Source organism: Polypterus senegalus, chromosome 1 (assembly GCF_016835505.1).
Source record: "Polypterus senegalus isolate Bchr_013 chromosome 1, ASM1683550v1, whole genome shotgun sequence".
NCBI classification, from domain to species: Eukaryota; Metazoa; Chordata; class Cladistia; order Polypteriformes; family Polypteridae; genus Polypterus; species Polypterus senegalus.
Window position 1 is genome coordinate 282009985 of NC_053154.1, and position 27778 is coordinate 282037762.

Consider the following 27778-nt stretch of genomic DNA (forward strand, 5'->3'; position numbering starts at 1 on the left):
GCAGACTTGATGGGAATGCATTCAAGAGAGAGTGTGCCGGTTAAGAGGGATTTGCACAAACACACAGGAGAATACAGAATAAGGTACATGTATGGTAAGAGATAGCAAATATATTTAATTATACTATCATCTGTCTGCAATAGGGACTGTGGCAAATTAAAATATAAAACAATATTCTGATATTAGATATTAAAACATTCCTTTAAGAAATGAAATATCAGATGTTTGAAACATTTATGCAAGTTCCACACAAAAGGCATGAGTATCTTGATATAGCAACCTATAATGTACTTAATAACAAAATATTTACAAGTTAATTTCCTTGAGATTTTTCAGGTAAAGAAACTTTAAGGTAGTTATTCAAGGTAAGGAAATAAAGTAGCTACAACCATGAATCCTAGTGTTGAACGTAGCAATATGTTGCAAGCTAATCAGCATGCAAGTATGAATTTCAAGGTACTCTGTACAAGTGGCAATAACTTACAGTATAAACCTATAAAAAGTGTACTACATTCACTGAATTACTCATGGTATACTTCCCTCAGTGTATTTCTGTTACTTGAAGTGTCATTTTGTTTTGCTGTATGGGAAAGTGAGGCAGTGCTTAATGATTGCCCTTTACAGTGATTGTTACTGGGTGGACATTGGGGGTTGCCACTGGTTTTGGAGACACCAGAAGTCCTTTAAAAGGAGGAAATACAAAAAAGGCAGCTACGGAGATTTAATACAGTATCCTATTTGTTCTAAAAGAAAGATATTGCCATTGTCAACCACTTCCCCACCCAACAAAAGACTTAGCAGATCATCATTTGGAGAGGTTCACCATGGAAAACGTGGCCACCTCTGGTGGTACGTACAATGAGCAGCTGGAACAGGACTCTACCTGGCTATGAACAGGAGATACCCAATGCTAAACTCAGTATAGCAGTACCAATTTTTCACACCAGAGAAAGTGAAGGGAACAGCCCTTTCACATATCACATTTACAACTGGACTTTTTTCTTGTTTTGTCAGAACCATTACTTTCTGTAGGTTTACTGCAACATCCATTAAGAAATAGATTTATAGTGATTTGTGTTAATAGTTTTGTGGGGTGTGTGGGGATTGTTTTATTGAATGTGTATTGTACGTCATTTGTTTTCATTCATATTTTGTTACAACAGTAACATTTTAATTAGTTTTCTTGTTTTTTGTAAATTACCAATGGATTTCTTGTAGATAGATGAGAAGAGCCAAGGACGAAGTATGTTACCTCAACGTTGTTAGACATAGAAATGTAACAGTCCACCCTTCGTAGGCAGCATTTATTACAAAGATGCCACATTCATCTGTCTGAATAATGATTTGGCTGCGTTTAAGACATGTGTGACCTCTGGGCCTGCCCAACCTAATTATTCAGGGTTGAGTGCAGCTCACGCCTGGTATCATACAAGGGATTCTCACAAACAACTTACCATCAAAGTCTAAGAGGAGTTGATATGAAATTCACACTCATTTCTAAGCTGTCTGCTTACTTTCTTCACATTTACTCCTATTTACTGTTTAACAGGCAGAACTATTGTGTTGAGCACCTTGATGTTCAAGTTATAGTCATTAAAAATGGTGAAATTGCTGAGACTGTGATAATCATATAAGCACATCTGTTGTCACTTGCAATGCTTTGATCTGAAGGATTATATTATTCATTTCCTCATTCTCAAGTCTCTGTTTTAGAAATAGTTGTTGGATCAGGGAAGAAAAACATACTGTGCACATCATTCACTTTGTGATTAGTGGTTTCCCATAAAAAAAAAAAAAAAAAACCTCGGGCAATAACAGATTCTTTGAAAAGAATATTTTTATTACAATTTTTATGCTTGGGCTTAAATTTCTTAAAGGAGGTGCAAGAAATTTAATTTCAGTTATCTGTCTGAATATGTGTACACAATAGTAGATGCTCCATTTAGGATAAAATTAACAAATTTATATCTCCATCATCTTGATGTCCGTTTTTTCATCATTCATACCTAAAGAGAAGTGTGCATTCCTTTTCATTTTCCGCCATGTTTAATCGCCATTAACTCTCCCTCCCTAAGAATCTCCAATTACTTTATTTAAAACTATTTTTTCTGAATTTATACCAATATTCCTGTTTCACAATTCACATCAGGTCCGGTCACCCTTTAATTTATAATAAATAACCTGTGTTCCACCAAACCTTGTAACATTAGTCAACTGTAGAGCTGCAGTAGTTTACATACACTATCGTGTATCACCACAGTTGAATAAGATCACTGTTAAAGCTCTCATTTATACATTGCATCCAGCAATTCTGCACAAATACAGAAAATTCGCTTAAATTGAATACAGACAAACATTAAAAATATCAACGAAACAAGACAATAGTTTCCTGGAAGCAACATCAATTACAGCTCTGGATCACTGGCTGCATGCTGCCTACACAGGTCCCAAAAAACATCACACTGGTGGATTATTAGTCAACAGAATCCTCTCGGAAAAAGCAAGCTTACAGAATCAGCGGCACTTTATGTGCACAAGTGATCCATCACAACCCATTACATTACAATTTCTTTCTGCCACCTATTAATTCACAAGGACCTCTCTGAAGCCATGTTTAACATGTGAACCTATCTAATATCAGTCATACAAAGAGAAAAACAAAAAACAAATGGAAAGAGAAAAGGAAGACTGTGTGTGTGTGTGTTGGGGCTTTAAGACCCTCTGGCGCCTGTTGGCTTTCTCCCTATTCTAGGACAAAGGAGCCTTGTGGGGAATTGTGACATTTTTGTCACACCAGCAGTTTTATATCCTCAAGTATCACTTCAGGGATCAGGTCAACAGTGCTGAATAATTAACAAACTTCTATAGAAAAATAAAATGGCAACATAGTAAATTTGACACCAGGGTAAACATCTTGATAAAATTATAGGATTTATGACACTTGCAGGCTATAATCATATAATTTTAACATTACATAAATGATATCATGTGTGTCCTTTATGCATTAAAATGTATACATAACACTACATGTACTGTAAAAATCATTCACTCATCTAACCTCAAACCTGCTTAACCCAGCTAAGGTTCACTGGGGTTGAAGTTTATGCTAGCAGCATTTGGTGTCAAGCACGGAGGAAACTTGGACGTGTTGCCAGTCCTTTGCTGGGCACACTCCTGCACACAACCACACACTAACTCACAGAAGGCAAATTCTGAGTCGACAGGCAGCCTAGAAAAAGTGGAGTATCCAGAAAAAGCAACATAACGTCTCAAGAAAGGAAAGTGATTTCAAGCCGACAGCCACCATCCACTGTGGCACCCTATAAGTTGTATATTACACGTACTAATATCAGTTAATCAATAGTATCTACACACATACAGCTGACACGCAGTTTCCTAAAGTTTACATTACTGCAAAAAGTATATTCTCAGAACTCTACCCTTTCAGAGTAGTTTGTATATGACTGTTTATATTAAATGTTTCTCCATTTTCTAAATTTTATTAAACTATTTCCATGTATCTCATCTTACAGGCAACTTCAGATTGCCAGACATTTCTTTGAGTGTTCCACCAGTATCATTTTCATTCATGGAAAATCTGTTTCTTGTGCCAAAAACCTCTAAAAGCACCCTGAGAGAAGAAAGCTATTATACATATACAGTAATGATATAAATGACACTGGCACCTGGACTACAACAAGCAAACGAAAATGACAATACACTGCTCTTTAAAGGGACCATGATATAACCTGGTGGGCGCTTTTAAACTGCATTTCCTTCCTCTGATTCATTAACTGTGACCAATATGAATTAATTTTACTCTTTACTAAAATCTACACCTGTTAGGTCAGGTGTCAATTTAACTCTCTTTTGTTTTCCAGTTATACTTTTAGAGAACAGCTTATAGGGAATGAACAACTTTGACACGACTGCCCCATCTACTAGCATTCTACATTTATACTCTAAATGAGTCATTGACTGTGAGACATCTTCACTTTATCCCCTGCATCTCTGTGACATTCCTCATTTTCTTGTAGGCTTTCCAAAGACTGGTACAGGTGAAGTTGTGTTCATTTTTAAGACAATAAATTGGCCCTGCCAGCTTGAGTGTGACCTGTAATGGATCTCTCCCCAAAGACCCCAAAAATAAGAAGTGTTTAATAAAAGGAAAACTCATGTTGTTCAAGAGGATTAATAGTATAGTATTTTACATTTCGAGGCCGACATTTTAATGAGATAGAGCACTGAGGAAATAGTAGTTCTATATTTATGTGTACTTAATATACAGTATATGTATATTTAAAGATTCGGGGGACATGTAATGAACCTCTTTACATTTTTAAACCTGGATAATGGTCAGGACAGTATGGTACGATAGTAATTGCAAGACAAAAGGCAAAATAATGATGTCAAAGTCAACATTTGTGTCAGGGGACATGTGGAAGTCACTAATCCTTGCACTCTGGTAGCTTGCAATAACATGGCGAGTTGATCATGCAGGCAAGGCACTGACAACAGAAAAAAAATGTAAGAAATGTGCACAAAAAAAACAGGCTTCTAGTGTCCCGATCTGACTGCCTCAAAATGTATTACATAAAGGATGTCTACTAAATCTGTATCAGTACAGCAGTGGACACTAGACAGACCTTTCCTACTGCATTTTATGTTGATGGCTCGATATTTACATTTTTTTGTTATGTGGAAGAAACCCCTGAGAAAGAAAGAAATAATTCAATCAATCAGTCTTTATTCAGGCACCGGTGAGCACATGGATTCATGTGTTGCAAGGCAGAAGAGCACAGGTTCCCCTTATTTTTCCTCCTTCCCCCTTCTCCTTACTTATCAATAAGCAAAATATCATTTATCTAAGCATTTCATCTTATATTGCACAAATCGGCTAACCATTTCTGTTTCGTGTACATTGCAGATGGGGCCTAAAAAAGGAAAGATCATCTTTCCTGTGTCTAACAGATATGTTCCTAAAGAGGAAGTTGTCCTAGGTCAGTTTACTGCATTCTGTCTTGTGACAGACGCCTGCCTGTATGAATAACCTGTCATTATAGCAAAACAGCTTTGTCAGGTTTTAACCCTTAGTAGCTTGAAAGCAGTTAATTTTTCTTTCACATTTATAAGTCACAAGTAATAACATTTTTCTTTTAGAAAAAAATTAGTGTTTTTGGCTCGTTGTTCCCTGGGTAAAAGAAGTTTAATATACAGTACAGTCTAAAACCTTAGCCATGAGGTAATACTACTAACATACAACACTGGCATTAGTAAAACAAAATATAAACAAACAGAAGTTAACTTCTCTAATGAAACAAACCTGAAGAGAAAATCGTATGCATTTATTCAACAGCTACTTGTAGTGCCTATTAAATCACAAGTACCAGCAGTAGTAGCAGCATTTTATAGAATAATGGGTATAGAGTACAGAGAAATTCTTACTTGCAAGTCTGAGGAACACACAACATGAATTTTTCACTACAATAGTTTCCATGTTTTTGTAGTAGAAGCACTGACAGGCTAAGTGACTTATTCAGGATCACATGGTGACTTAACGCAGGGCCTGAACCTGAAAATTGTTGCTTTCCAATCCTATTTGTGAATAGTGTTGATCAATGAAATTTGCCAATTCGCTTTTCACATGAAATTTGTTTTGCTTTCTGGTGACCATGTTTACTGAATATTTCCCTGAAAATTTTCCATGTGGCTGGCATAGACAAACTTTTCTTTTTTCCAGCACCCCTTGAAGCTTTATGAGGCCAGTGAGACATCACAAAGCTGTAGCAGCAATGTTAGATGGGCATGTCACAACCTACCCAATTTGCACTGTGCACGAGTATGTAACTTTTGCTTTCCTGCAAAGAAGTACATCTGTTTCACAAAAAGTGGTCGTTCTGTGCCAGAAGTACTGTGCAATGTGGTGTGGCCATCGCTTGCAGACTGTGTATTAACGTATGATGTGATTAGCCTACTTAAGATATTCATATGATAGAATCATATTCCACAACACAAAGAAAGATTTCACTATTCAAAAACAGAGCACTAGCGGGACTCCACGATTACCACTGGGTGTTTCACACACTCCCCATGCCTAAGGAGGAAAATACAGATAGAGAAAGTCAATAAGAATTTGTGGCCATAACTGGAGTCTTCATCGTCTAGAGACTTACCTCAGTGACAGAGGTATCATTAGCATCGGAATCTCTCAGACTTGTCACTTACTCGTTTGTCTTGTGATTTGACAGAATGTTGGCTTGAGTGACACTTCTCATCCTATTAAAGGCATCCATCATTGCATTATGTGATACTTTAGTAAGACAAATGTTCAGAATTATTCTTCATTCAAATCAGGCATATGCCTAGTCCCATTTTACTATACATTATCAACTCTGTCAAAGAATTTCACTCTTTTATAATTGTTTATCCTACTGCTTTTTATTATATATTTATGTGCTCACATGTACTATGGTTGATAATCCTTTCAATGACAAGATGATTAATCATTTCAGGGCTTTAGCGCATTATGCTGATGAAAAAAAGTGCCTTCTTCATGTTTAATCTATGACAGCATGTATAGAGATAATTACAGAAATACAGCATTATACTTGACTTGTTTTTTCATAATTTTGCTGATTATCCTTACTTTAAGATAAAGACTGAAATCTCTTTCAAATTAAAAAAGTTACAGATATTATTATTATTATCATGGTACTTGTAGGGTATACAATGTTAAAGAACCTTTTGCAGGTTTTAAAAGAAACAATTTTTGAACTGCAATGGTAGATCTGCATCCATATGCAAACTCTATTTTCAAATGCTACTTCAAACATGCTTGAATATGAAGACATTTAATATTGTCAGTAATGACATCTGAACTAGTGCAGTATCTGCTTGGTTGGAGTATACTGTATACCCATGTGTTTTAGGCAAATGAAATGAACAGGTGATAAAACACAATGAACTGTATTATAGTGGGTAGGGGCACAATCAGAAGACTGTTTATAAATGGAAATGTACAATTGTGTTTTACAGACTGTGAGCGTACAACTAGATAACAACATGTGATTTACGTGAATTACATAAGCATTGTGTGATTTTTTTCATGGACATTTTTGATATTGCTTGCTGTTGTCTATCACTGATCATCACAGGCTCACATATATATTTATATTTATATTATAATAAAAAAAATCCTGGGACGAGACGTGACTTTTTCAGAGAGATACTTTCATGTCCCGCGAGACGAGACTTTGTGCCAAGAGATTTAACCCTGTCCAGGACCGGAAATCAAAGACAAAGAGTAGATGACAAAGTAGAACGTTGTGAAGAATTCAGAAATGTTGGCGCGATACACATGCAGAACAGGTTAGAGATAATGAATGTACTAAAATTCAAAAATCTCAAAAAAATGATAGTAAAAACCACATTAGCACAAACAAATGGAAATTATTACTCAATGAAATAACGGAACAGCAAAAGAGATCAAATATATTGTTCAGATTTAGACTTTAAGTCAGAGACTTGTAGATCGTCTAAATTCACGTACGCGAGTGGCATAGTGGCTGGCGTGTAGCGCAGGCTGGAGGGTTGGCGAGCGAAGTGAGTGTGTGTGTGTGTGTGTGTGTATATATATATATATATATATATATATATATATATATATATATATATATAGACTTTTATAAACAGCAGAGCACCATCTACTGACAGTAAATTAATGCAATTGGCAATAAATTGTTTAACCTCAAAGGAATAATCCATAAGTAATTGCTCGACATTTGCTGGTCCATCAATAGTACTTTGCCCTGTCACAACACTTATTCGGCCATCTTTATGCCTTTGCATGTTGTTTTTTTTTTTAAACTTGCTTTGCAGTTAACAAGATGCCATATAGAGAAAACATTGATGCCTAACAGAGAGAAAGACCTTTTGCTCATGAGTTTCTACAATGCTTCTGAACAATGGGCATTTTCTCATCTTGACATGACATAATATTGGGAATAAGATTTCAACCTAGCACGCTTAATCCTTAAGATAGCAGTGCTCACCACTGTGGCACCATGCCACACATTATAAACCAACTGAACCATCCGGATTATCATTTGATTGATGAGGACATTTCTATTTTCAATAGTTGATGAGGTTAGCATAATTATATTTTTATATGCAGTTCTGTATAAGTAGTAAGATAAAATACTGCAATATATCAATCAATCAGACAAAGAGACAGATTGTAGGACAAACTAGGTTTACTACACTGAAAGACAAAGACACCTATGGGTAAGAGTAAAGAGTCAAAGGGCATTTACACTCATTGGTAAGCTTTACATTCTTAAAACCCACTTAGTTGAATGTGCGCCTTTCCGTTTCAAACAAACATTACAGATCCATTAGAATGCTAAAATCATCTTGCAGGGATAAGAGAATTTATTCTTGCTCGCATTAAGTACTGTGTAATTTCAGGTTGATTGCTGCTGTGACATCTTTATTGACATCTTGTTTCGAGCCGCTTTAATTAAAATCCCCAAAGAACAAACAGGCTTCCTTCTCCAGGAACAATAATTGGTTTTAATATTTTTAATAACATGGCAATGCACCACACAAAATGCCAAGCCTGCAAACAATTCTCCATGGTCTGGAACAAAAATTATTACAATTCAGAATAAAGGAACCATAATTTCTTTTCCTTCCCCACTGTAAACAGGTTGCTAATTTCATTGATGTCACTCATTTCATGGTGCTGACTGCCGGTGTGTTTCATTTGGGGAGGGAGAAGGGAGGAAAGAAAGAAAAAAATAAGAGTGAGAGTGAGAGAGGGGGAGAAGAGAGCTGCAGTCTGGGAAGACAAGCGGTCATTTGCTACAACAAATAACACTGTTTTTGCCTTAAGCAAACTCCTGCTCTTTTCTGCAGCCACCTTCCTTCAGTGCAAGCATCCAGACTGCTGATTCAGAAGCCACTAAAGAAATGGAAGTTTTGCCTTGTGAAAATGAATCACACACTTCAATTCCAAAAAGAAAGCCTAAATATTGCATTTGTACATTGGACTATGTCTGTGATGACTACTGACTTTTAAGTAGCTGGTTGCTTTCAGTGTAGATATGAATCACAGGCGTGACACATTCTGTAATTTGTGTTTAAGTCCAAATGATTCTTCCTTCATGAATCAAGAAAAAATAATTCATCCATCAATATATTTCTTGAATGCACTTGCATCACTGGGAACCAAAGCTTGTCCCTGCTAGCACTGAGGACATTGTAGAGCTAGCCTTGGATAAGGCATCCATCAAAGCCAATGTTGGGGGCACTGAATCGGGTCAGTTTATTGACTTCAGTTAATCTAATTTGAATCTCTCTGAGATGTGCAGGAAACAAGAATACAAAAAGATCCCAGGAATGTGGAGAAACCACACTACCATCCAAAGTTACCCTAAATTAACCTTATCCCTAATAGTGTTTTGCACAGTAATACAGGATTAACATAGTGAGGAGTAAAAATGAAAAGTATAATATTCAACTGAGTAGCACACAAAAGAAAAAAGTGTAGATTTAAAAAAGAAAAAAATGTCTTCACTTTAACAAAAAATGAGAAACAGTGGATCTTGAGGATGCAGAGAGAGGAGAGACCTTAAAGTGCCCTGGAATGCGAGTACCCAAAGCTGCCAACAATAGGGGAATAGGTTGCAGACCACCTATGGGGATCCCTTTGATCTTGCAATCAATCCACATTTAGCTGAATCTGAAAGTGGTCTACATACATACACATACATACATACATACATATACAGTGGGTACGGAAAGTATTCAGACCCCCTTCAATTTTTCACTCTTTGTTATATTGCAGCCATTTGCTAAAATAATTTGAATTAATTTTTTTCCTTATTAATGTACACACAGCACCCCATATTGACAGACAAAAAAAATAATTTTTGAAATTGTTGCAGATTTATTAAAAAAGAAAAACTGAAATATCACATGGTCCTAAGTATTCAGTAGAAGCACCCTTTTCAGCTAATACAGCCATGAGTCTTCTTGGGAAAGATGCAACAAGTTTTTCACACCTGGATTTGGGCATCCTCTGCCATTCCTCCTTGTAGATCCTCTCCAGTTCTGTCAGGTTGGATGGTAAACGTTGGTGGACAGCCATTTTTAGGACTCTCCAGAGATGCTCAATTGAGTTTAAGTCAGGGCTCTGGCTGAGCCATTCAAGAACAGTCACAGAGTTGTTGTGAAGCCACTACTTCGTTATTTTAGCTGTGTGCTTAGGGTGATTTTCTTGTTGGAAACCTTCGGCCCAGTCTGAGGTCCTTAGCACTCTAGAGAAGGTTTTTGTCCAGGATATCCCTGTACTTGGCCGCATTCATCTTTCCCTCGATTGCAACCAGTCGTCCTGTCCCTGCAGCTGAAAAACAACCCCACAGCATGATGCTGCCACCACCATCCTTCACTGTGAGGACTGTATTGTACAAGTGATGAGCAGTGCCTGGTTTTCTCCACACATACCGCTTAGAATTAAGGCCAAAAAGTTCTATCTTGGTCTCATCAGACCAGAGAATCTTATTTCTCACCATCTCAGAGTTCTTCAGGTGTCTTTTAGCAAACTCCAAGATAGAACTTTTTGGCCTTAATTCTAAGCGGTATGTGTGGAGTGAAAAATTGAAGGGGGTCTGAATACTTTCCGTACCCACTGTACATATATACATACATAACCATAACTGTAATACATATATATACATATATACATAAATATACATATACACACACATATATATATACACACATATACATACACACATATATATATATATATACATATACATATATATATATATATATATACATACACATACACAGTGGAACCTCGGTTCACAAATGTCTCGATACATGTACAAATCGGTTTATGACCAAAAAGTATGCCAAAATATTTGCCTCGTTTCACGAACACACACTTGGTATACGAACAAGCAAGTTTCCAATTCTGTTTGTACATGTTCAGTCTCTTACTGTGCATTTCCTGTGCAGCGAGCGAGCGAGCAAGAGAGAGAGCATACATACATAGAGTAGACCCCTGCATAGTTGTGGTTCAGGGTTCGCAGACTCAGTAGTTTGCGGATTTTTTTTTAGAACATAACTATTTATTGTTAGCGGAAAGCTCAAATATCCTCCGCAATTTTTTATGGCTTTTTTCGTGGCAATACTGTGCTGTAGAGAGAACAGGAAGCAACTGTTGAGGGGAAAGCAGTTTGGGATGCTGAAAGTGTTGTGGCGAAAAATTCGTCACCAGAAGGCTTTTTACCTGAAAATGAAGGCTATTAGGACTCGAGATAGACAGAAAGAGTTTTAAAGCTTTATTGCAATAAAACAACACGAATAACAACAAGGACTTGACCCAATACGGCCAAATTGAGCTGAGCCCCGAACAGTTCAGCAATCGAAGTTGATGTATCAATTTCTTATCACTTTGACCTTGTTCAATTAGCTCATTTGCTGTTTTCCTTTGACTCCCTTCTATTCCTGTCCGGCCAATTTCTCATCTCCCTGCAGCTGGGCCCCTGGACTTTTAAGCTGGTTTGTCTGATGCCCAAAGCTAAGCTTTTAACTAAAAGAAATATGATATGTGCTTTTATTTAATCATTGCGTGGCAGTCCTGACTTGTCTTAATTTCTATGCTAAAGTTAGTTTCTAATATATTCTTCAATATTTATTGGCAATGCCTGATACTAAAGTTTCTTTCATGTATTACATCATTGTGACCTTGCTTACAGCAAAAGCCTTTTGTTGCCTTTCTGCTGATTCACCAATCCAGCTGGTCTCTTACGTGCCTACCAGATCCATCTTCTCTCTGTGGTATCATTCCTTTAGCTTCCCAGCCTTGGACACAGGTGTTCTCAATCTTCTTATCCTGTTCTAAGCTGGTTTCTACACGTCATTTTTGTTCTTTTTCTGTTCTTTCCCACACTAGCAATTCTCTTTAAGCTTAAAAAAATAAGGCAAAATGACTGATTTTTTAGTTAACTATATACTTGACCTATCTTATTTTCTTAAAATTCTAATTTATGCTTAATTTAATGTTTTAGAAGCTTTTAATTACTTTTTATGACTCTATGTTAATTTGCTATTTTTATGCTTATACAAAAATTTTCCCTTCTACAAAAGTAGCCAATCCAAGAGCGCTATTCATTTCTCCTTGCTGATGATTGACTGCTGCTTTGTGATGCGTCTCTAGCTGAGTGTCCTCGTGTTTTCCATTTTGTTATTGTTTTGCTATTTTTAAATGCACTCAATGTCGTCGAATTGCTCTGCACCTTCTAAGGCTTCTGGAACTGAGCCTAAGCGCCAGAAGAAGTTTAAAACACTCCAGGAAAAGGTTGAACTACTGGATTTGCTCCAGGAACTAAAAAGTTATGTTGCAGTAGCACGCCACTATGGCATTAATGAAAGCACCGTATGCTACATAAACAAGAACGAATCAGCGATCTGGAGTACCATATCTGTAAGTTTCTGTGATAGTGCCAAAAAAGTAATGACCGTAAGGAATAAAAATATCATCAGGATGGAATCTGCCTTGGCACTGTGGATCACCGACTGCAAGAAGATCATCCCCTTGGACGGTAACATTATCCGATAGAAAGCACAGAAATTATACAGTGTAGCAACCTCCTATCACAATGTTTCTGAAACCTACAAAGAAAAGCCAGCATGAAACCCCACCAGAAGAAGACCCGTCCAAAGATACGACTCCTTCTGAAGTGCCTGAAGAAGAGGCGCCCCCCAAGGAGTTTTAAATCCTGTGCATCGTACTGCACAACTACTTCATCATCATCAATATCATTCATCATTGGTGAGTACCCGTACATTTTACTGTATTTTAATAAAATTATTATGTATTTACTCTACTTATAACAAAGAAAATGAGAGTGTATACCAAAGAAAACGCGTTTGCATGAATTACAGTACGTATAGCAGTAACATTGGTATTTTACATTCTAGCACTGCGGGAGACATAACAGTACAAGTACTGTACAGTAAATGGGTTTACCTTTACATTTTGTTTTTAGGTAATGTATTAAAGTATTAAGCTGAGTTTGCAACGAAATTAAAGTGCTTTGGGGGCATGCTGTATTTAGGTTGAAACAATAAAAATAGGCATTAAAAAGGCATTTTTTAACCACATCTAAAAGTCACGGTTTTTCATAATTCGAGGGTGCTCTAGGAATGTAACCCCCGTCAATTCTGGGGGGGTACTGTAGGTATGTATATATATATATATATATATATATATATATATATATATATATATATATATATAGTGAGAACTAGCCCGAACACCATCAGACAGACACCAGTCTAAGTCCAAAAACACACACGTTTATTAAATAAATGTCTAATCACTAATCACCCCAAATCACAGGCCTTTCAAATGTCCGTCCGCCACCTTTCCTCCTTCTGTCGCTGGAGCTTCGTCCACCTCCAGCTCCCGACTCTCGCTCCCCAACTGTAGAAAGGCGGCCCCCTTTATAATCACCCGGACGTGCCCCAGGTGCTCGCTGATGTTCGTCCAGCGTGTGTGTGTATATATTTATATATATATATATATATATATATATATATATATATATATATATATACACACAAACACATATACATGATGCACTTCAAAATTATGCTGGCAAAGAGGTTAGGCACTCAAGAAACAACATGGTGGAGAATGTTAAATTGGTTTACAGAAGAAACCTGTCACCGTGTAATATTACCTTATATTGCTTTCACATTGCCACTGCAATATACTCTTATCTGTGTATAATGATTGCATTTCTCTGCTTCCACTGGCAGGAATTCATATTGCCAAGATATTAACTGCAATTTGTCTTTCCTTTAAGGAGTCAACCCTAACATCAGAAATGTGCATTACTATACATCACCTTTAAAATAAAAAAAGAAAAACATCAATTAAAACATTTAACAGTTATGGTTAGCTGTCTTGTGTTGCTTATATACAGGCAAAAAGATTACCACTATCTTGTATTAATGGTAGATTAAGAGGAAAATTAAAGGAAAGGAATATGCCTTTTTAAAATCTACTTGCAAATCTATTACTTTCATAACTTCAATGTGCTTATACAGTAAATGCTGACGTTCACTTAATACCTATTCTTGCAGATAATGCCTACAATTCATCATAGCACTTGACAGAACATTTATGATTTAATAAGCTGATTTAAAAACAGAACTGTTTCCTCTCAGGTCCATAGTCCTAGGTCCAAATGCTGGCCTAGATAAAAGTCTGTGCTGAGTCTGCACTTGTCTTGATGTCTGAGTGGGCCATCTGCGAGGGACACTGATTTCTGTCCAACAACACAAAGTTGTGTGTGTTAGGTTCACTAGAGGCTCCGAGTATACCAGTATAAGTGGAGTGTGGCAGGCGAGAGATGGGCATCCTGTTCAGGGTTCGTTCCCACCTTGGCACTAGCTTCCCTCAACAGTAAAACAGATAACTAACTGGGAGTAGAAAATAGAAAATTAATAATATGGAAGTATTATTTATTCTTCCAAAGACATTCCCATGGGCACTTTATTTTCTTCCTAGAGTATAAAAGACTGATGATTCAACATGTACCAGTGTGAATGTGACCTGTAAGAGACTGGTATTTTGTCCTCAGCTGTTTTTTTGCCTAGAGGTCAACAGGCTCCTGCTCAATGGAACCCTCAGCTGGAAAAAGTGGTTTATAAATGACAGTTGAAGCTAAAGCTTCCAAAAGATAAAGTTTCACTTTCTTAAATAAAAAGACAAGAAGGCGGTTATATAAAAAAAATACATAAATCTATAAACATTGAGAAAATGGCATTTAGCTGGCAAGTAGATTTGCTTTCTACTTTCCAAATTCTGTGTTGAGTGTGTTTTCATGTGGAGGAGGAGTACTGGGTTCTATTCTGAGATTCATCAAAAACTTAAAAAGGCATACTAATAAACATACACAGTGTGTGACTGATCACCAAACCACGTGATGACTCATTTCTTACTTAGTTTAGGATTGAACATAACAAAGATGACATTTTCAAACTTGCTAATTTTCCCTTCAGTGTTGTGCAAGCAGCATGAGGCACAAGGCAGGAACCAGTACTAGACTGGGCACCAGACCATCATAAGATGCACTCGTTTACAAACTCACAGGTATATGCAAATATGAAAAACACTTGCTTGTTCTTTTTCACTCCTTGTATTCTGGAATGACAACTTTCAAAAAGAAGTATGTAGGCACAGGAAATGCAAAGTGAGCATTCAGTCCAAGATAAACAAAGAATTACTAAAATAACTTTTAAAAATGACATGGCAAATATTTTTTTAACAAAAAAACATGTTGACATCTGGTCCTCCCAATATTGAGGCTTCTGCACCAGTAAGTAGTGCTCAGGTACCGGCAGGTTTCCATGCCGCATGTGCTTGAGGGGCAGCAAAGGCTGGAGCTGTTATTTATCTTCTTCCTATCACGTAATTGTCCTCTGCTATTTGCCTCATACTCAGCAGATGTAGTCCCAGTAGTTTGTGAATAACAGCAGGTTGCACGCAGTGGAAGGAGTGGCTTTCATTCTTCTTCTTCCTATCATGTAATCATTCTGCAAGTTGCTTTGCTGTCAAAAAAGTAGTTGTAGATCTTCACCTGTCAGTAATGCTGCATGCCTGTGCTGCTGTTCATTTCCTGTCATCCATGGCATACCCAGGCTTTCGATTGATGTGAGAAGGACCAAAAGCCTAGTTATATATATATATATATATATACTAGCAAAATACCCGCGCTTCGCAGCGGAGAAGTAGTGTGTTAAAGAAGCAATGAAAAGAAAAGGAAACATTTTGAAAATAACGTAACCTGATTGTCAATGTAATTGTTTTGTCACTGTTGTGAGTGATGAGTGTTGTTGTCATATATATATATATATATATATATATATATATATATATTTACACACACACACATAAACATATATATATATATACATATCTATACATATACACATATATACATACATATATACACACACATATATACACACATATACATACATACACACACATATATAAACATATATATACATATACATACATACATATCTACATATATACACACACAGCTATTTCGTATCAGTGCAATACGCTGTTTGTTAAAAGGTTGACTCCCGCTCTTACGTGCAATAACAAATCAAATCATTCAGTTGTCTTTGCTCATATGTCATTTTAGAGCTGGACGCCTGGCATCTTTTTTTGGCCACAAGTTCGTTTCTGTTTGGTGTGAGGTTCTGTGTTGTGGATTCTCAGGATGGATTGCAGGTGCTCATCAGTGAGGCGACTCCTGTGTGCTGTTTTGTTAGTCTTTATCACTGAGAAGAGCTTCTCACACAGATATGTGCTACCAAACATGCACAAGGTTCGAGCCGCATGTAGACGGACTTTTTTTGTTCTTCAAAGTCACCAAAGCGCCGTGCAAACTCAGTGCGCAGTGCGCTCAGTTTATCAGCAAAGTGCGTATTTGGGAACACCATAGTGACGACTTGGTTTAACAGTACTTGGCAACAGGGAAAGTGGGGCAAGGTGAACTGGTGCATTTGTGTCTCCCATAAAAGCAGCTTCACTTGAAATCACTTTGTGATTGTGCACGGGTTAAAACGTCCGCTGAAGTGTCAGATTCTTATTTAATTATGCTGTTTTCTGTATCTTCTGAATTGCATTCAGGTTACCCTGATGCAAGGCAGCTGAAGCGCTGCATTATGGGATCTGTAGTTTGTGTTACCAGCGCTTCATATACCCGGGCCATTAATAACAATAATACAGTATATAAAATGATCTCGGGGCGGATATAATTACGCCGGGCGGATGTGGCCCGCGCCCTTGAGTTTGACACATATGGACTAAATAGAACTTGAAAAGATATGTTTTTCAAATGTGATCGCGCAATTCAGATAGAGTTGACGCACTACAGCCTGCATGCCTCAATGAGTCATCCTCCCTCCCTTACTTTTTACCGTTCATCTAATGAATACACTGAGTATGGCTTTACCAAAACAATCATTGATGGCGAATAAAGTATCCATTATTCGAGTATGTAGAGCGGGATATATATATATATACATATATATATATACCAGCGTGTCATAGAAGTAGTGTGTTAAAAAGGTAGAAAAAGAAAAGGGAACATTTTAAAAATAACATAACATGACTGTCAATATACAGTATTTGTTTTGTGAGTGTTACTGAGTGTTGCTGTCATCAAGGATTTGATTATCATTATTTCTTTCAATCAGGTTCGTATTTGTAGGATGTGTTGTGTTCAAGTTACATTCCGTGTTTGTCAATCGCTGTAAAGATGACAGGTTTCATTCATCGATTTGTTTCTTACTGCATCAATAAACAGCTCGTCTTCTTCTTTATCTGAGACCTGACACACTGCATGCACGGGTTTTTTTTACACTGTCTTCCTTTAGCGGGACATTGACTTTTTCCACCGTGTGCTTTGTTTCCGCAGTAGCTGGATTTATGAATATGCTTATCAGGCGCTTCATATTTTTGCTGCCTTTTCAATTGTGTAATTCGGTTTTGTTCAGCGCTCTTTGGAACTGTTGCTTTTATCTGTGCACTGCGTCAGTTCACGTGAGCCACTCGGTGTACATGCATCGAAGGTTCCCAGCTGTGCTGGTGCCATCTTGTGCTATGTCCATGGCTGTATTTAATGTTACCTTAGTCCTGGCACTTAAAACTTTCTCTCGCAGTTTCGCTGAGTTTGTGTCAAACACCACCCTGACCATCTCATCTTCCTCTCCATAAGCACAGTCCTTCACCCGTGAATATTTAGTGGAGTTTGCTATTGGATTGCCGCTGACGGACGGCCTTATATGGGCAGGCACTAAATTACAAGCGCCAGCGCAGCCTGTCTATGAACTTAATTTAAAGTGTAGGTTTACATCGTGCTTTGTTTCCGAAGTAGCAGAACTCATGAATATGGTTGTATATGTCACTTTCGCTTCGCTTATTGTTTCGCTGCCTTCTCAATTATATAATGCATGTTTTCTTCAGCGCTTTTTGAGGTCTTCCTGGTTTTCTATGTACTGCGTGATTACGTGGGAGGCGTGATGATGTCACGAAACTCCGCCCCACGGCGTTGAAGCTCATCTCCATTACAGTAAATGGAGAAAAACTGCTTCCAGTTATGACCATTACGCGTAGAATTTCGATATAAAACCTGCCCAACTTTTGTAAGGAAGCTGTAAGGAATGAACCTGCCAAATTTCAGCCTTCCACCCACACGGGAAGTTGGAGAATTAGTGATGAGTGAGTCAGTGAGTGAGTGAGTGAGGGCTTTGCCTTTTATTAGTATAGATATATATACTACTTGAAATTCCCAGCATTGCCAGGAGGAAAATAATGTTGTTTTTTTTTTTTGTGAAATTGTTTGAGAAAAATATAATTAACAAAAAAACACAACTTTAAAAATAAGAATAAATTAACAAACAATGAAGACTCACCAAAGTGCATGTATTGTTTGTTTGTTATGATCCAATTGACGCTTGGAACTGGCCAACTCAATTTAATTTCAAAAGCAACAGGGGAGCCGTGGTGCTCAAACATAAAGAATGCTGTTGTTCTAAGGATATACTGTATTGTGGGAGCATTGTATTATAATGCAGGTTGTATGTGGATTAAGAATTTCAATCTTCTACATCGCAAATATATATTTGACAGATTGAATTGTAATTGGCCTTCTTGGTCAAAGGGCTCGTGTTCCATGTAGGTTTGGTTCCAGCTTCTTACCCAATGCAGCTAGGATGAGCTCAAGCCCTATAACACTCAGCTGGAATAACGGGCTTCTATTAATGAATGAATGAAAATAATTCATCCATTTATTAATTTCTGGATCCCACTTGTTCTTTTCTCAACACAGACTTGAAAGTCTCTTCTATAATCAGTGGGAATAAGGCTTAGCCAAAGCCTGACACCAGCTTACAAAAGGACACACTTACTCATACCAGGCCAATTTACAGTAATAATAATAATTCTTTGCATTTATACAGCACTTTTCTCATTACTCAAAGCGCTCAGTGATTGCAGGTTAAGGGCCTTGCTTAAGGGCCTAACAGAGCAGAGGCCCTTTAGGCATTTACGGGATTCGAACCGGCAACCTTCCGATTGCCAGTGCAGATCCCTCGCCTCAGAGCCACCACTCCACAGTAACTGATGAAACCAAACAGTGGAGCTGTTACTTATATGAAGGTGGAAATGAACAACCCCCAAACAGAAGGCACCCCACCCTGTCAGAAATTTTACTAGACAAGAGTTGTGACGGTGCAGTTTATGCTTAAGACAAGTAAGAAAATTAAAAATGCCTCTAAAACCAAACTAGTGTTTGTTTAGCATACAAAATAAGACTCAGGGAAGCAGATAACAAATTCCAAAAATGGAAGAGCAAGTGCCATTACTGGTAATGGTAGACCATGCTGTTGATTCCCCATAGCAGTAAGAGAGGCACTAGAGTTAACCGATTCGTAAGTGCTAAGTTACATTCCCGAGTGCTGTTAGAGTTGAATAAATGGCTCAGGATGCTGCCTCCTACTACCTACAAATTTCTGCTTTGCTCCAGCATGCCTCTTGAATACTGACAGCCTCACTGTGCTGCAGAGCTGTTCTGACATTTCACCTCTCACTTGAAGCACGATTACTGAACTGAAAACTGTAAACAGTAAAAGTCAAGAGGTCTTTTATTGCTAGCAGTGTCTTAATGGGGTGCAGTCAAAAGTATTAAACTACCCATTGCCAGTAAATCCTGTACATATGCATTTTTAGAAGCTGCAATTCTGTTAAAAATATCCTTTAAAAATCAAACAGAATCAAGTTCATTTTTTACAAAGTCCTCCATGGCAAATTGATAAGACCTTTTTTTAAATATGTGTTTTTTTCTTTATTGCACGTTATTAGCCTGACAGCACGTATTGACTTGTTAATGTTTTGTACTGAGAGAGGGGTCTGTGTAGCTAAGAACTGATGAAAAAAGAAATGAAAGAATGCTGCTCTGCCTCTCCTATATTGGAAGTTTCATTTTTTCCATTGAATATTCATATTTAAACAATTTTTACAGTTTTTAACCATATAGAAGACGACACATGCTACATTTATATGAATTGGGTTAGCAGGCCTATGATGCACCAGGATTCCTCCCATGGATCGTTCTTAACTTGTGGACATCACTGCTGGCATGGGCTCCAGCTGCTAAGACCCAGAGCTGAAGTAAGTAGGCTCAATACACAAAATGCATGGAAGGAGGTATAGTGGGTGTTTTCATCCAAAGCAGCAACAAACATAGAATCTCATTTAGTGGAAGTTAACTTTGTGCATTAATACATTTGTCTGAACAAACTTATCAGGAAAGCACACTCCATTCCAGGGCTAACTCTGGACACATTGGAAGTTGTTGTGGAAAAGATTATGATGGCAAAATTGGATGCCATTATGAAAAGTCCCCACTAGGAGGAGCTGTATTGAAGTGCTTCTAGTCACAGGCCCATTCTACCACTCTGGGTTAAGAAGCGCCTCTGGGGGTCTTTTCTGCCAACTGCTCTCAGGCAATTCAATGCTTCCACCCAATGTACTTGTTAAGTTTATTTTTATTTAATTACTTATCAATTGACTGATTATTTAAATGGCTATATTATCTGTCCTGTGAGTGTGTATCCTAGTTTTTTTATTTTTCTGCAGCTTTATGCACCTGAATTTCCCCTTTGGATTAACAAAAGATTATCTAATCTAATCAAAACTGTAGAAAATCCTTATATTTAAATTAAAGTGAGTCAAAGACACAAACATATACTATTTAAAGGTCGTTTCACTTTAATATGAGGTACTTGTGTAACTCTAGTAATGGACAGAGGAGGAATGTCACTGCATAAAGATAGGAAAGGCTACCCTTGACTTATGGGACTTAAATTTTAAGAACGTGTTGTTGACATTCCTTCACTTTAATAATCATGCTCTTCTTACTAGGATTGCTCAGGCATGCTAAAACAAAAAAGGAACTGCATGTTTACAAGACAGAGTATATTATCTCCTCACAAGCTATGCTTTTCATCAGTGGTCACCGCCATTTTTATTCAGCTGCCTACCTCTGTGAGTTTAATAAAAAACATTACACAGGGAGAGAGACTCCCTCACTTAAGGCCTTAAAATTATCAAAATAATATCAATGAAGACGTCACTCCCTCAAAATCCAAATATGGAGTTTTCACTGTGAATTTGGCTTTTAGTCCTTTCATTTTACAAAGGAGAAAAATGGGTTTAACAAAATGCAAAATATTCAGTGCAATGACGGAAAAGTAACGCCAATAAAAGGAAGAAGAAGAATAATGACTATTGGCAAGACAATACTCCAAAACACCTGTCAAATTGCACTAAGGACCACCATACCCACGCCAACAAACTGATTTTTTTTTTTTTTTTCTTCTGGGAAATAGCAGTGCCTTACTGTTTCATTTAAAAGTGTTTGTTTTCATTTGGAGCACCCTGACAAGATGCTTTACAGCATATATGACAGCTCACATATTACGCACATTTATTCACTTGCTGACATTGTTCACTGAAGACTTTTCACATTTTGACTAAATACACGGAACTCAAGGAAAGGTGGATTACAGCTGCTCTTTCAGTCTTTGCAAGACTAAGACAAGGGCAAACATACAGAGATCACAAGACTTTCATGTTGAGGAGGGAAGAAAAATCAGAGGTGTTGGGATCAAAAACAAAAAGACATTTCTTGGATAGCTGTTTCATTAAAAATTATATCGGTTTTGACATAAAAAGCCCTAGTCACATCTCAGCACCCTTTTAAAAGAAAAGTGAGTCCCATGTTCTAACCCCAAGCCCTCGTATGCCACTTAGCATTCTATCAGCCAGCGCGGTGCGCCTAGAGGGACACTCTGGCACAAAGAACATTACAGAATCCTTTGTTTAGATGCTACTTTGATTGTTCTTGTCTGCAAAATACTCTTTTTAAAACACAATAATATTATTTAACTTCAATAATATATTTTGTTTTTTGTAAAGAGCTGGCGAGAATAAGGAAGTAAATTTGACACTACATATATACTATATAGTATATACTATTTATGACAGCAGCACTCTCTTCTGGGATTCCTGACAAAATAAAGTGGATGGTGCACATCTTGCCTTAAATTTAAGAAAATTATTATTTTTTTTTTAAACTGGACCATATCTTTCTGCACATTGCAAACTTCCAATTCTCTAATCATTCTTTTCTTTTTCTTCATGTAAAATACTTTCAAGTGTAATTGTGGCATTTTGATTCTGTCAATTTTGCAATTACCAGAAAAAAAAAGACAAACCACAACTTGCATAGTGGGTTACATGTGTGGTGTGTGTTGAATTGTGAGGTTATGCTACAAACTGTTGGAATATGATTAGTAGTGGAATTTAAACAGAAAAAACACAAATATAAAACAATGATCATTCCACTTGATATCATACACATACTACACCCAGCTTTTCATAGACATTGCTGTTAGCACTTCAGAATAACATGTTGCATACCACCATTACAGGTATTAAAAGTGTCCACTCTACAAGCAGCTGTAACATTGTGCACTCGAGGATAAAGTCAGCATTCAACACTTAACACAACGTATTAGACACAAAGCTGAGTACCAACAACACAAAATGTGCAAGTACAACTGACAGTGACCTCACAGACAGTGCAGGTAACAGCTTAAAAAGAAATGTCCTAAGTTGCCAAGTTTCAGATGGAGGTTAACAGCAACCAACCAAAAAGAGACAAAATACAACCAACATAACAAAGGTAAGACAATCTCAGGGCAGATTTGCATCAATTCTTTTTTAGCGTAATGCACTTTATGTTTACTGCATGTGTATCAACAGCTGCTTCGCTTAACTTCTCAGTACACAGTAACACCTTGGACTCTGTAGGATTGACCAAATCTGTGTAGCAGCAGCAACATAAGTAAGCATTATATTTAAAACAGCATAGCAAATCACAGCCTACTATCCATCCAAAAAGATGCTGTTGAATTGACCACAAAATGCCAGTAGACAGACTGGACAAAGTAGAGAAGCTTACAGTACAAACATACCTTTTCAGAAGACATTTCAAGACTTCAATGCACTGAATATTAAAAGATTAAATGAACTCAACTGTGCATCAAGACTGCAACATTTAAATAATGCAAATTTGCATAGGGACTCAATTACATTTAAAATTTTAATCTAATGTTCTTTTTTAGCCTTTCTGTCCATGTTGACTTTTGATGTTATTAAAACAGTGCTGGTTCTCAACTGCTGTTACCTGGCATTCGTAAATGTTTTCTTTGCAAAGTGAATGGTCACATGTTTAAGATACTGTTTTAATGACTGTCAACCCAATTCAAATTTTGGCAGAGAATGGGGTAAACATACAGACAATTTATAATAAAGTTAGCATGTAGGCTACAGTGATTTTGTGGCCACCCATGTTGTGATACGGAGTCACAGACGTGGAGAAAAGGGGTTGAGGCCTCCAAAAGACCCACAAAAGCAGTACAGGACCTTCACTGGCTAATCCAAAACAGGCTTACATCAGATCCAATTGCTCCTGACATCTATCTGCAGGCATCAGCCAGGCTAGGCCCAAATTGGGTAATCAATTGGGATATCAAAGTGACTCACAAGAGGGAGAATACCCTAAAAAATCCAGCTTGTAACCAAAAGGCAATAAGGATTCTTTATAAATGAAGAGTTAACAGAACAAAACAGAAAACCAAGGAAAAAATGGACACGAGCAAAAAAGGATATGTCCAAAATCACTACCCATAAGACAAATTGAAATTGTGGTAAAGTCTTGGGACCAACATGACAGGACATAATTAGCAGAGTTCAGAGACACTTCTCACTCTCACGGTTTAGACACCATATCATCAGTCTGGAAACAGAGATGAGCAGAGAAGATATTAGGCTTAAAGGAATAAGGCTAAAGGTTATTTGGGTAAAAGTCCATTGAACAAATCAACTAAGCTACCCAAGAATTTTCTTTACTTGTGTGCAAATCTCTAACCATACAAAATAAACAATAATAGGACTGGAAGAGATTGTGACAATATTCCTTTAAATATATTTAAAAAAATACTGAGGGAACCTAACAAATGTAGATAAAATTTAAGTCGCAAGTCCAAGAACAAGCAAAAAAAGAGATAAACAACATTAAGGGCTTTTTGAATTTGCATAATATTGCCTGTAGATATTAACTACAATTAAAGACGATTTCCTCTTATTTCATTTTCATGCCTTCAGATTTAGTTTGGATGCTTGTATCTGAAGACATGTCCGAAGAATGGAAAAATAAGTTTTGTTCAGTCTGTGATTTATATATTATGTACAGTATGTGTGTGTACAGTATATATATATATATATATATATATATATATATATTTTTAATTAAGTCATTATACACAATACAATAAAATACAATTATAATCTTATCAGTTTAACTTACCTAAAGAAGGTTACAAAGAACTGCACAAGGTCCATTATACTGTTGTGCTGGGAGAACGCAATCTACAATGTGGAAAAAAAAAGGCAAGAATTCAGAAGTCTATTCCATCTAGTTAGTACATGGCATTTCTTCCTCATAGTGACCATAACATTAAACTCAAGATAACAAGGCTGTCAGCTCAATCAGAGTCAATGACAAACGGTGTGACATGAACCACATCACTTTACCTGCCTGTATTCCACCTATAAAAATAAAGAAACAATTGTAGCCCTATGATACATCTATTTGCTGAATAAATACTTGTAAAAGATACAATAATTGTTAAAAATAAACCAAAAAAGAATGCATAACACCCTATGATTATAGTGAAACCTCTGCAAACATATTAAGAAGTTTTAGAAGGGAGGTAATAAAAAAGCCTGCTGTGTAAAAAAATCATAGTGCATACAATATAGTACATATAAAGGGTCTTCAATATAACACTAAATTTGCCCCCATACCCACTTCACCTCTCAAAATTAGGTCATGGTGAACTTTGTTATCCCTGAGTGAAAAATTCAATTGGTCATGTACATCACAAAGTATCAGATGAAAAAGAAATACAGTGAGACAAAAAGAAAAACAAAATGTAATAGCTACATAATAATTACCAAAATGGTACATTACAGCTGCTCCTAGTTACAGTACATCAGCATTTTGTTTTTACTATTTTAAATTAAGGTGCAAACAATCTGTTTATAGGTTCTTACCTATGTGCATCATTACAATAAAGTCAGCACACTTTTTTATAATCTCATTTAAAGATCACAAGCAAGCATTACTGATCAGTTAAAAGCATAAATTCTAAATTAGGTGTTTTAACTACATAAAATAATACTGTAATATATAAAACACATATGTTATTAGATAGGCTGAAGGACTAAAAGAATCTAGCCCATTCTGCTTTTAACACAATTCATAGCAGATGGAGGAGTTGAGAGCTGACTCCACGGTCCTTTATAGGTTGGCGGTGACATCTGAGTGCAGTGGCTGCACAAAACTTTAAACAAAATAATTATTTTGATCATCAAAACAAGTATATTTCCTATGAATGTTTATACATTTAACAATAAGTTTACATTTTTTAAGTTTTTTTTTTTTTTTTGCTTTTCTTGATACAGTCAACTCCTTAAACATTTAAAAATGTATAAAGGTCACCAAACACAGATTGGACAAACAGATGATACTACACTCCTTTCCCAATCACACATAAAAACTATTGTGCAGTGTACAGAAATGATGCATTTAAAACTTACAGTGACAGACCTGTCCTACCAGGTGGTCCGAGAACCTTCTAGTCAACAGGGGTTTATTTCCACCATCAATCAATGAGAGCTTTAGTTAAATCACACTTTCAATGAAACACTTCATACAGCAATCCACTTGGAAGGACAATTAAGAAAACTGACTCGAGCATTTAGCCAATAGTCTGAAATAATTGCTTTGGCAGAGGGTAAGTACAGTACCCTCAATGTAAGCCTCACTAACTGCAAGTGAGGTGGCATGTAACGCTACACATGCCCACATGGTTTTGTTTACCTTTGAACTAAAGGCTGATTGATTCATTCTCGTGGCTGTGTAGATGAATTAGGGAAAACCTAAACATTTTATGCACATTAAATTGCAAGAATAACCAAAGAAATAGAAGATAAAAGGAAAACAGGAAAGTAAACTGAATGCAGTCATAACAAAAACAGTACACAGATAAGCAAACAGCAGCCTTGCATGTGTTTACTAGCACAACAGGAATGAGGATGCAAGCTTCAGAACATGACCTGTCTTCAAAAGGCATGGGCATCTCAGATTACCTATAGTACGTGGCTTTTATTCTCAAAGTCAAATGTCTTACTGAATTTTTCAAATGCGCTTTCAAATTTCATTACTGGCCCAGGCATATTTTCCAAAAAGGTTCAGTAAGAGCATAAAAAAAAAAAATAAATAAATATAATGCAGACAAAAATCAATGCCAGTGTAATTACCACACTGCAACGTGTGCTACTGTTACAACATTCAGTCAAAGTTATCTTTAAATAAATCTCAAATCTCGCATTACCTTGCAAGCTAAGAGCAGACTGTGGGAAAAGGGTACAGTCAGAGGAGAAACTGGTTGAAGAGAGTGATGGCAGGCACAGTACAGACGTCTTTAAATTTAGGGTACATCTACAATAACGTGTACACATTAAACACATTTCACTATAGGAGATGTGAAAAAAATCCACCAAGCTAGATAAAGAGTCGATAACATCCACTCTGCCAAACAACCTCTCTCTGGTCCAGCTTGTTTCTATGGCTGAAAAATGTGAAACAACAGAAAATGTATAAACATGGATGCATTTCCTCAGCAGCACAGATCGGTCAATTGAACTTTTTAGGGTACAGTTACTTCATGTTGCTTAAGTAATTCTGCAGCTAGATCTCCCCTCAAGCCCACAAAGAGCATACATCCTAAATGACACCTTCCCAAAACATTTCTGTAAGGGCTCCCTCAGCTGCTGAGAAACTCGTACTTTCGTAGGCGTCCCTACCAACTGGCTAACTTTTCTTCATCTCTGAGGTAGAAACAAAGGAATCAAAGAGAACAATATCTACATGTGGGTGTGTTCAGTAATGGTAAGGCACCCTCCATTCTTAAAGTACAAGTTGAAGGTAAAAATAGGTTCAACGAAACATATTTTAATATTAAAGTCAAGGGCTCTTTCATGTGCCACCTCTTAGGTGAGTTAGTATTGACAGACAGACAAATGGACAGATGATTGTAGTGTTACTGAAACCTACAACTATCATCGAAATTGAGATGGGGGGTTTTATGCTAAAGCTATATCTCTAAACATTTAAATAAACAGAATAATAATTAACTCATATTTGGTTTAAAGATTAACACATCAAAATGGCAGAAAATAACATTGCTTAGCCAGAGTATATATTGCAAATAATCTGAATGTGGCTGTTCAAATAACAAAAAGACTTCCTTTAGAACTCCCTGGAGCACCATGGCAGAATCAGTCCTGAGACCTGGGTGTCATGTGGAGGCTGTGAGACATTGCTCATGACAGCCAGCAGCTTCGCTAACATCCTTCTCTTTGCTACTGCCTCCAGAGTCTCCAGGTTAGTCGAACTGGGCACCCTAATTAACTTGTAATGTCTGTTTCTACATTACAGATATTAGACAGGAAATTGACAGCGGACCATACTGACACTCTCAT

At 37.0% G+C, this 27778-nt stretch overlaps 1 protein-coding gene across 1 annotated transcript in view; it reads right to left on the reverse strand.

Moving 5' to 3' along the window:
* Positions 1-27778, reverse strand: part of atrnl1b (attractin-like 1b) — a 1075952-nt gene that overhangs the window by 412743 nt on the left and 635431 nt on the right. Inside the window, exon 25 of the mRNA XM_039775615.1 lies at positions 24537-24598. Within this exon, the coding sequence (XP_039631549.1) occupies positions 24537-24598 (62 nt within the window). The remainder of the gene's footprint in view (positions 1-24536; positions 24599-27778) is intronic.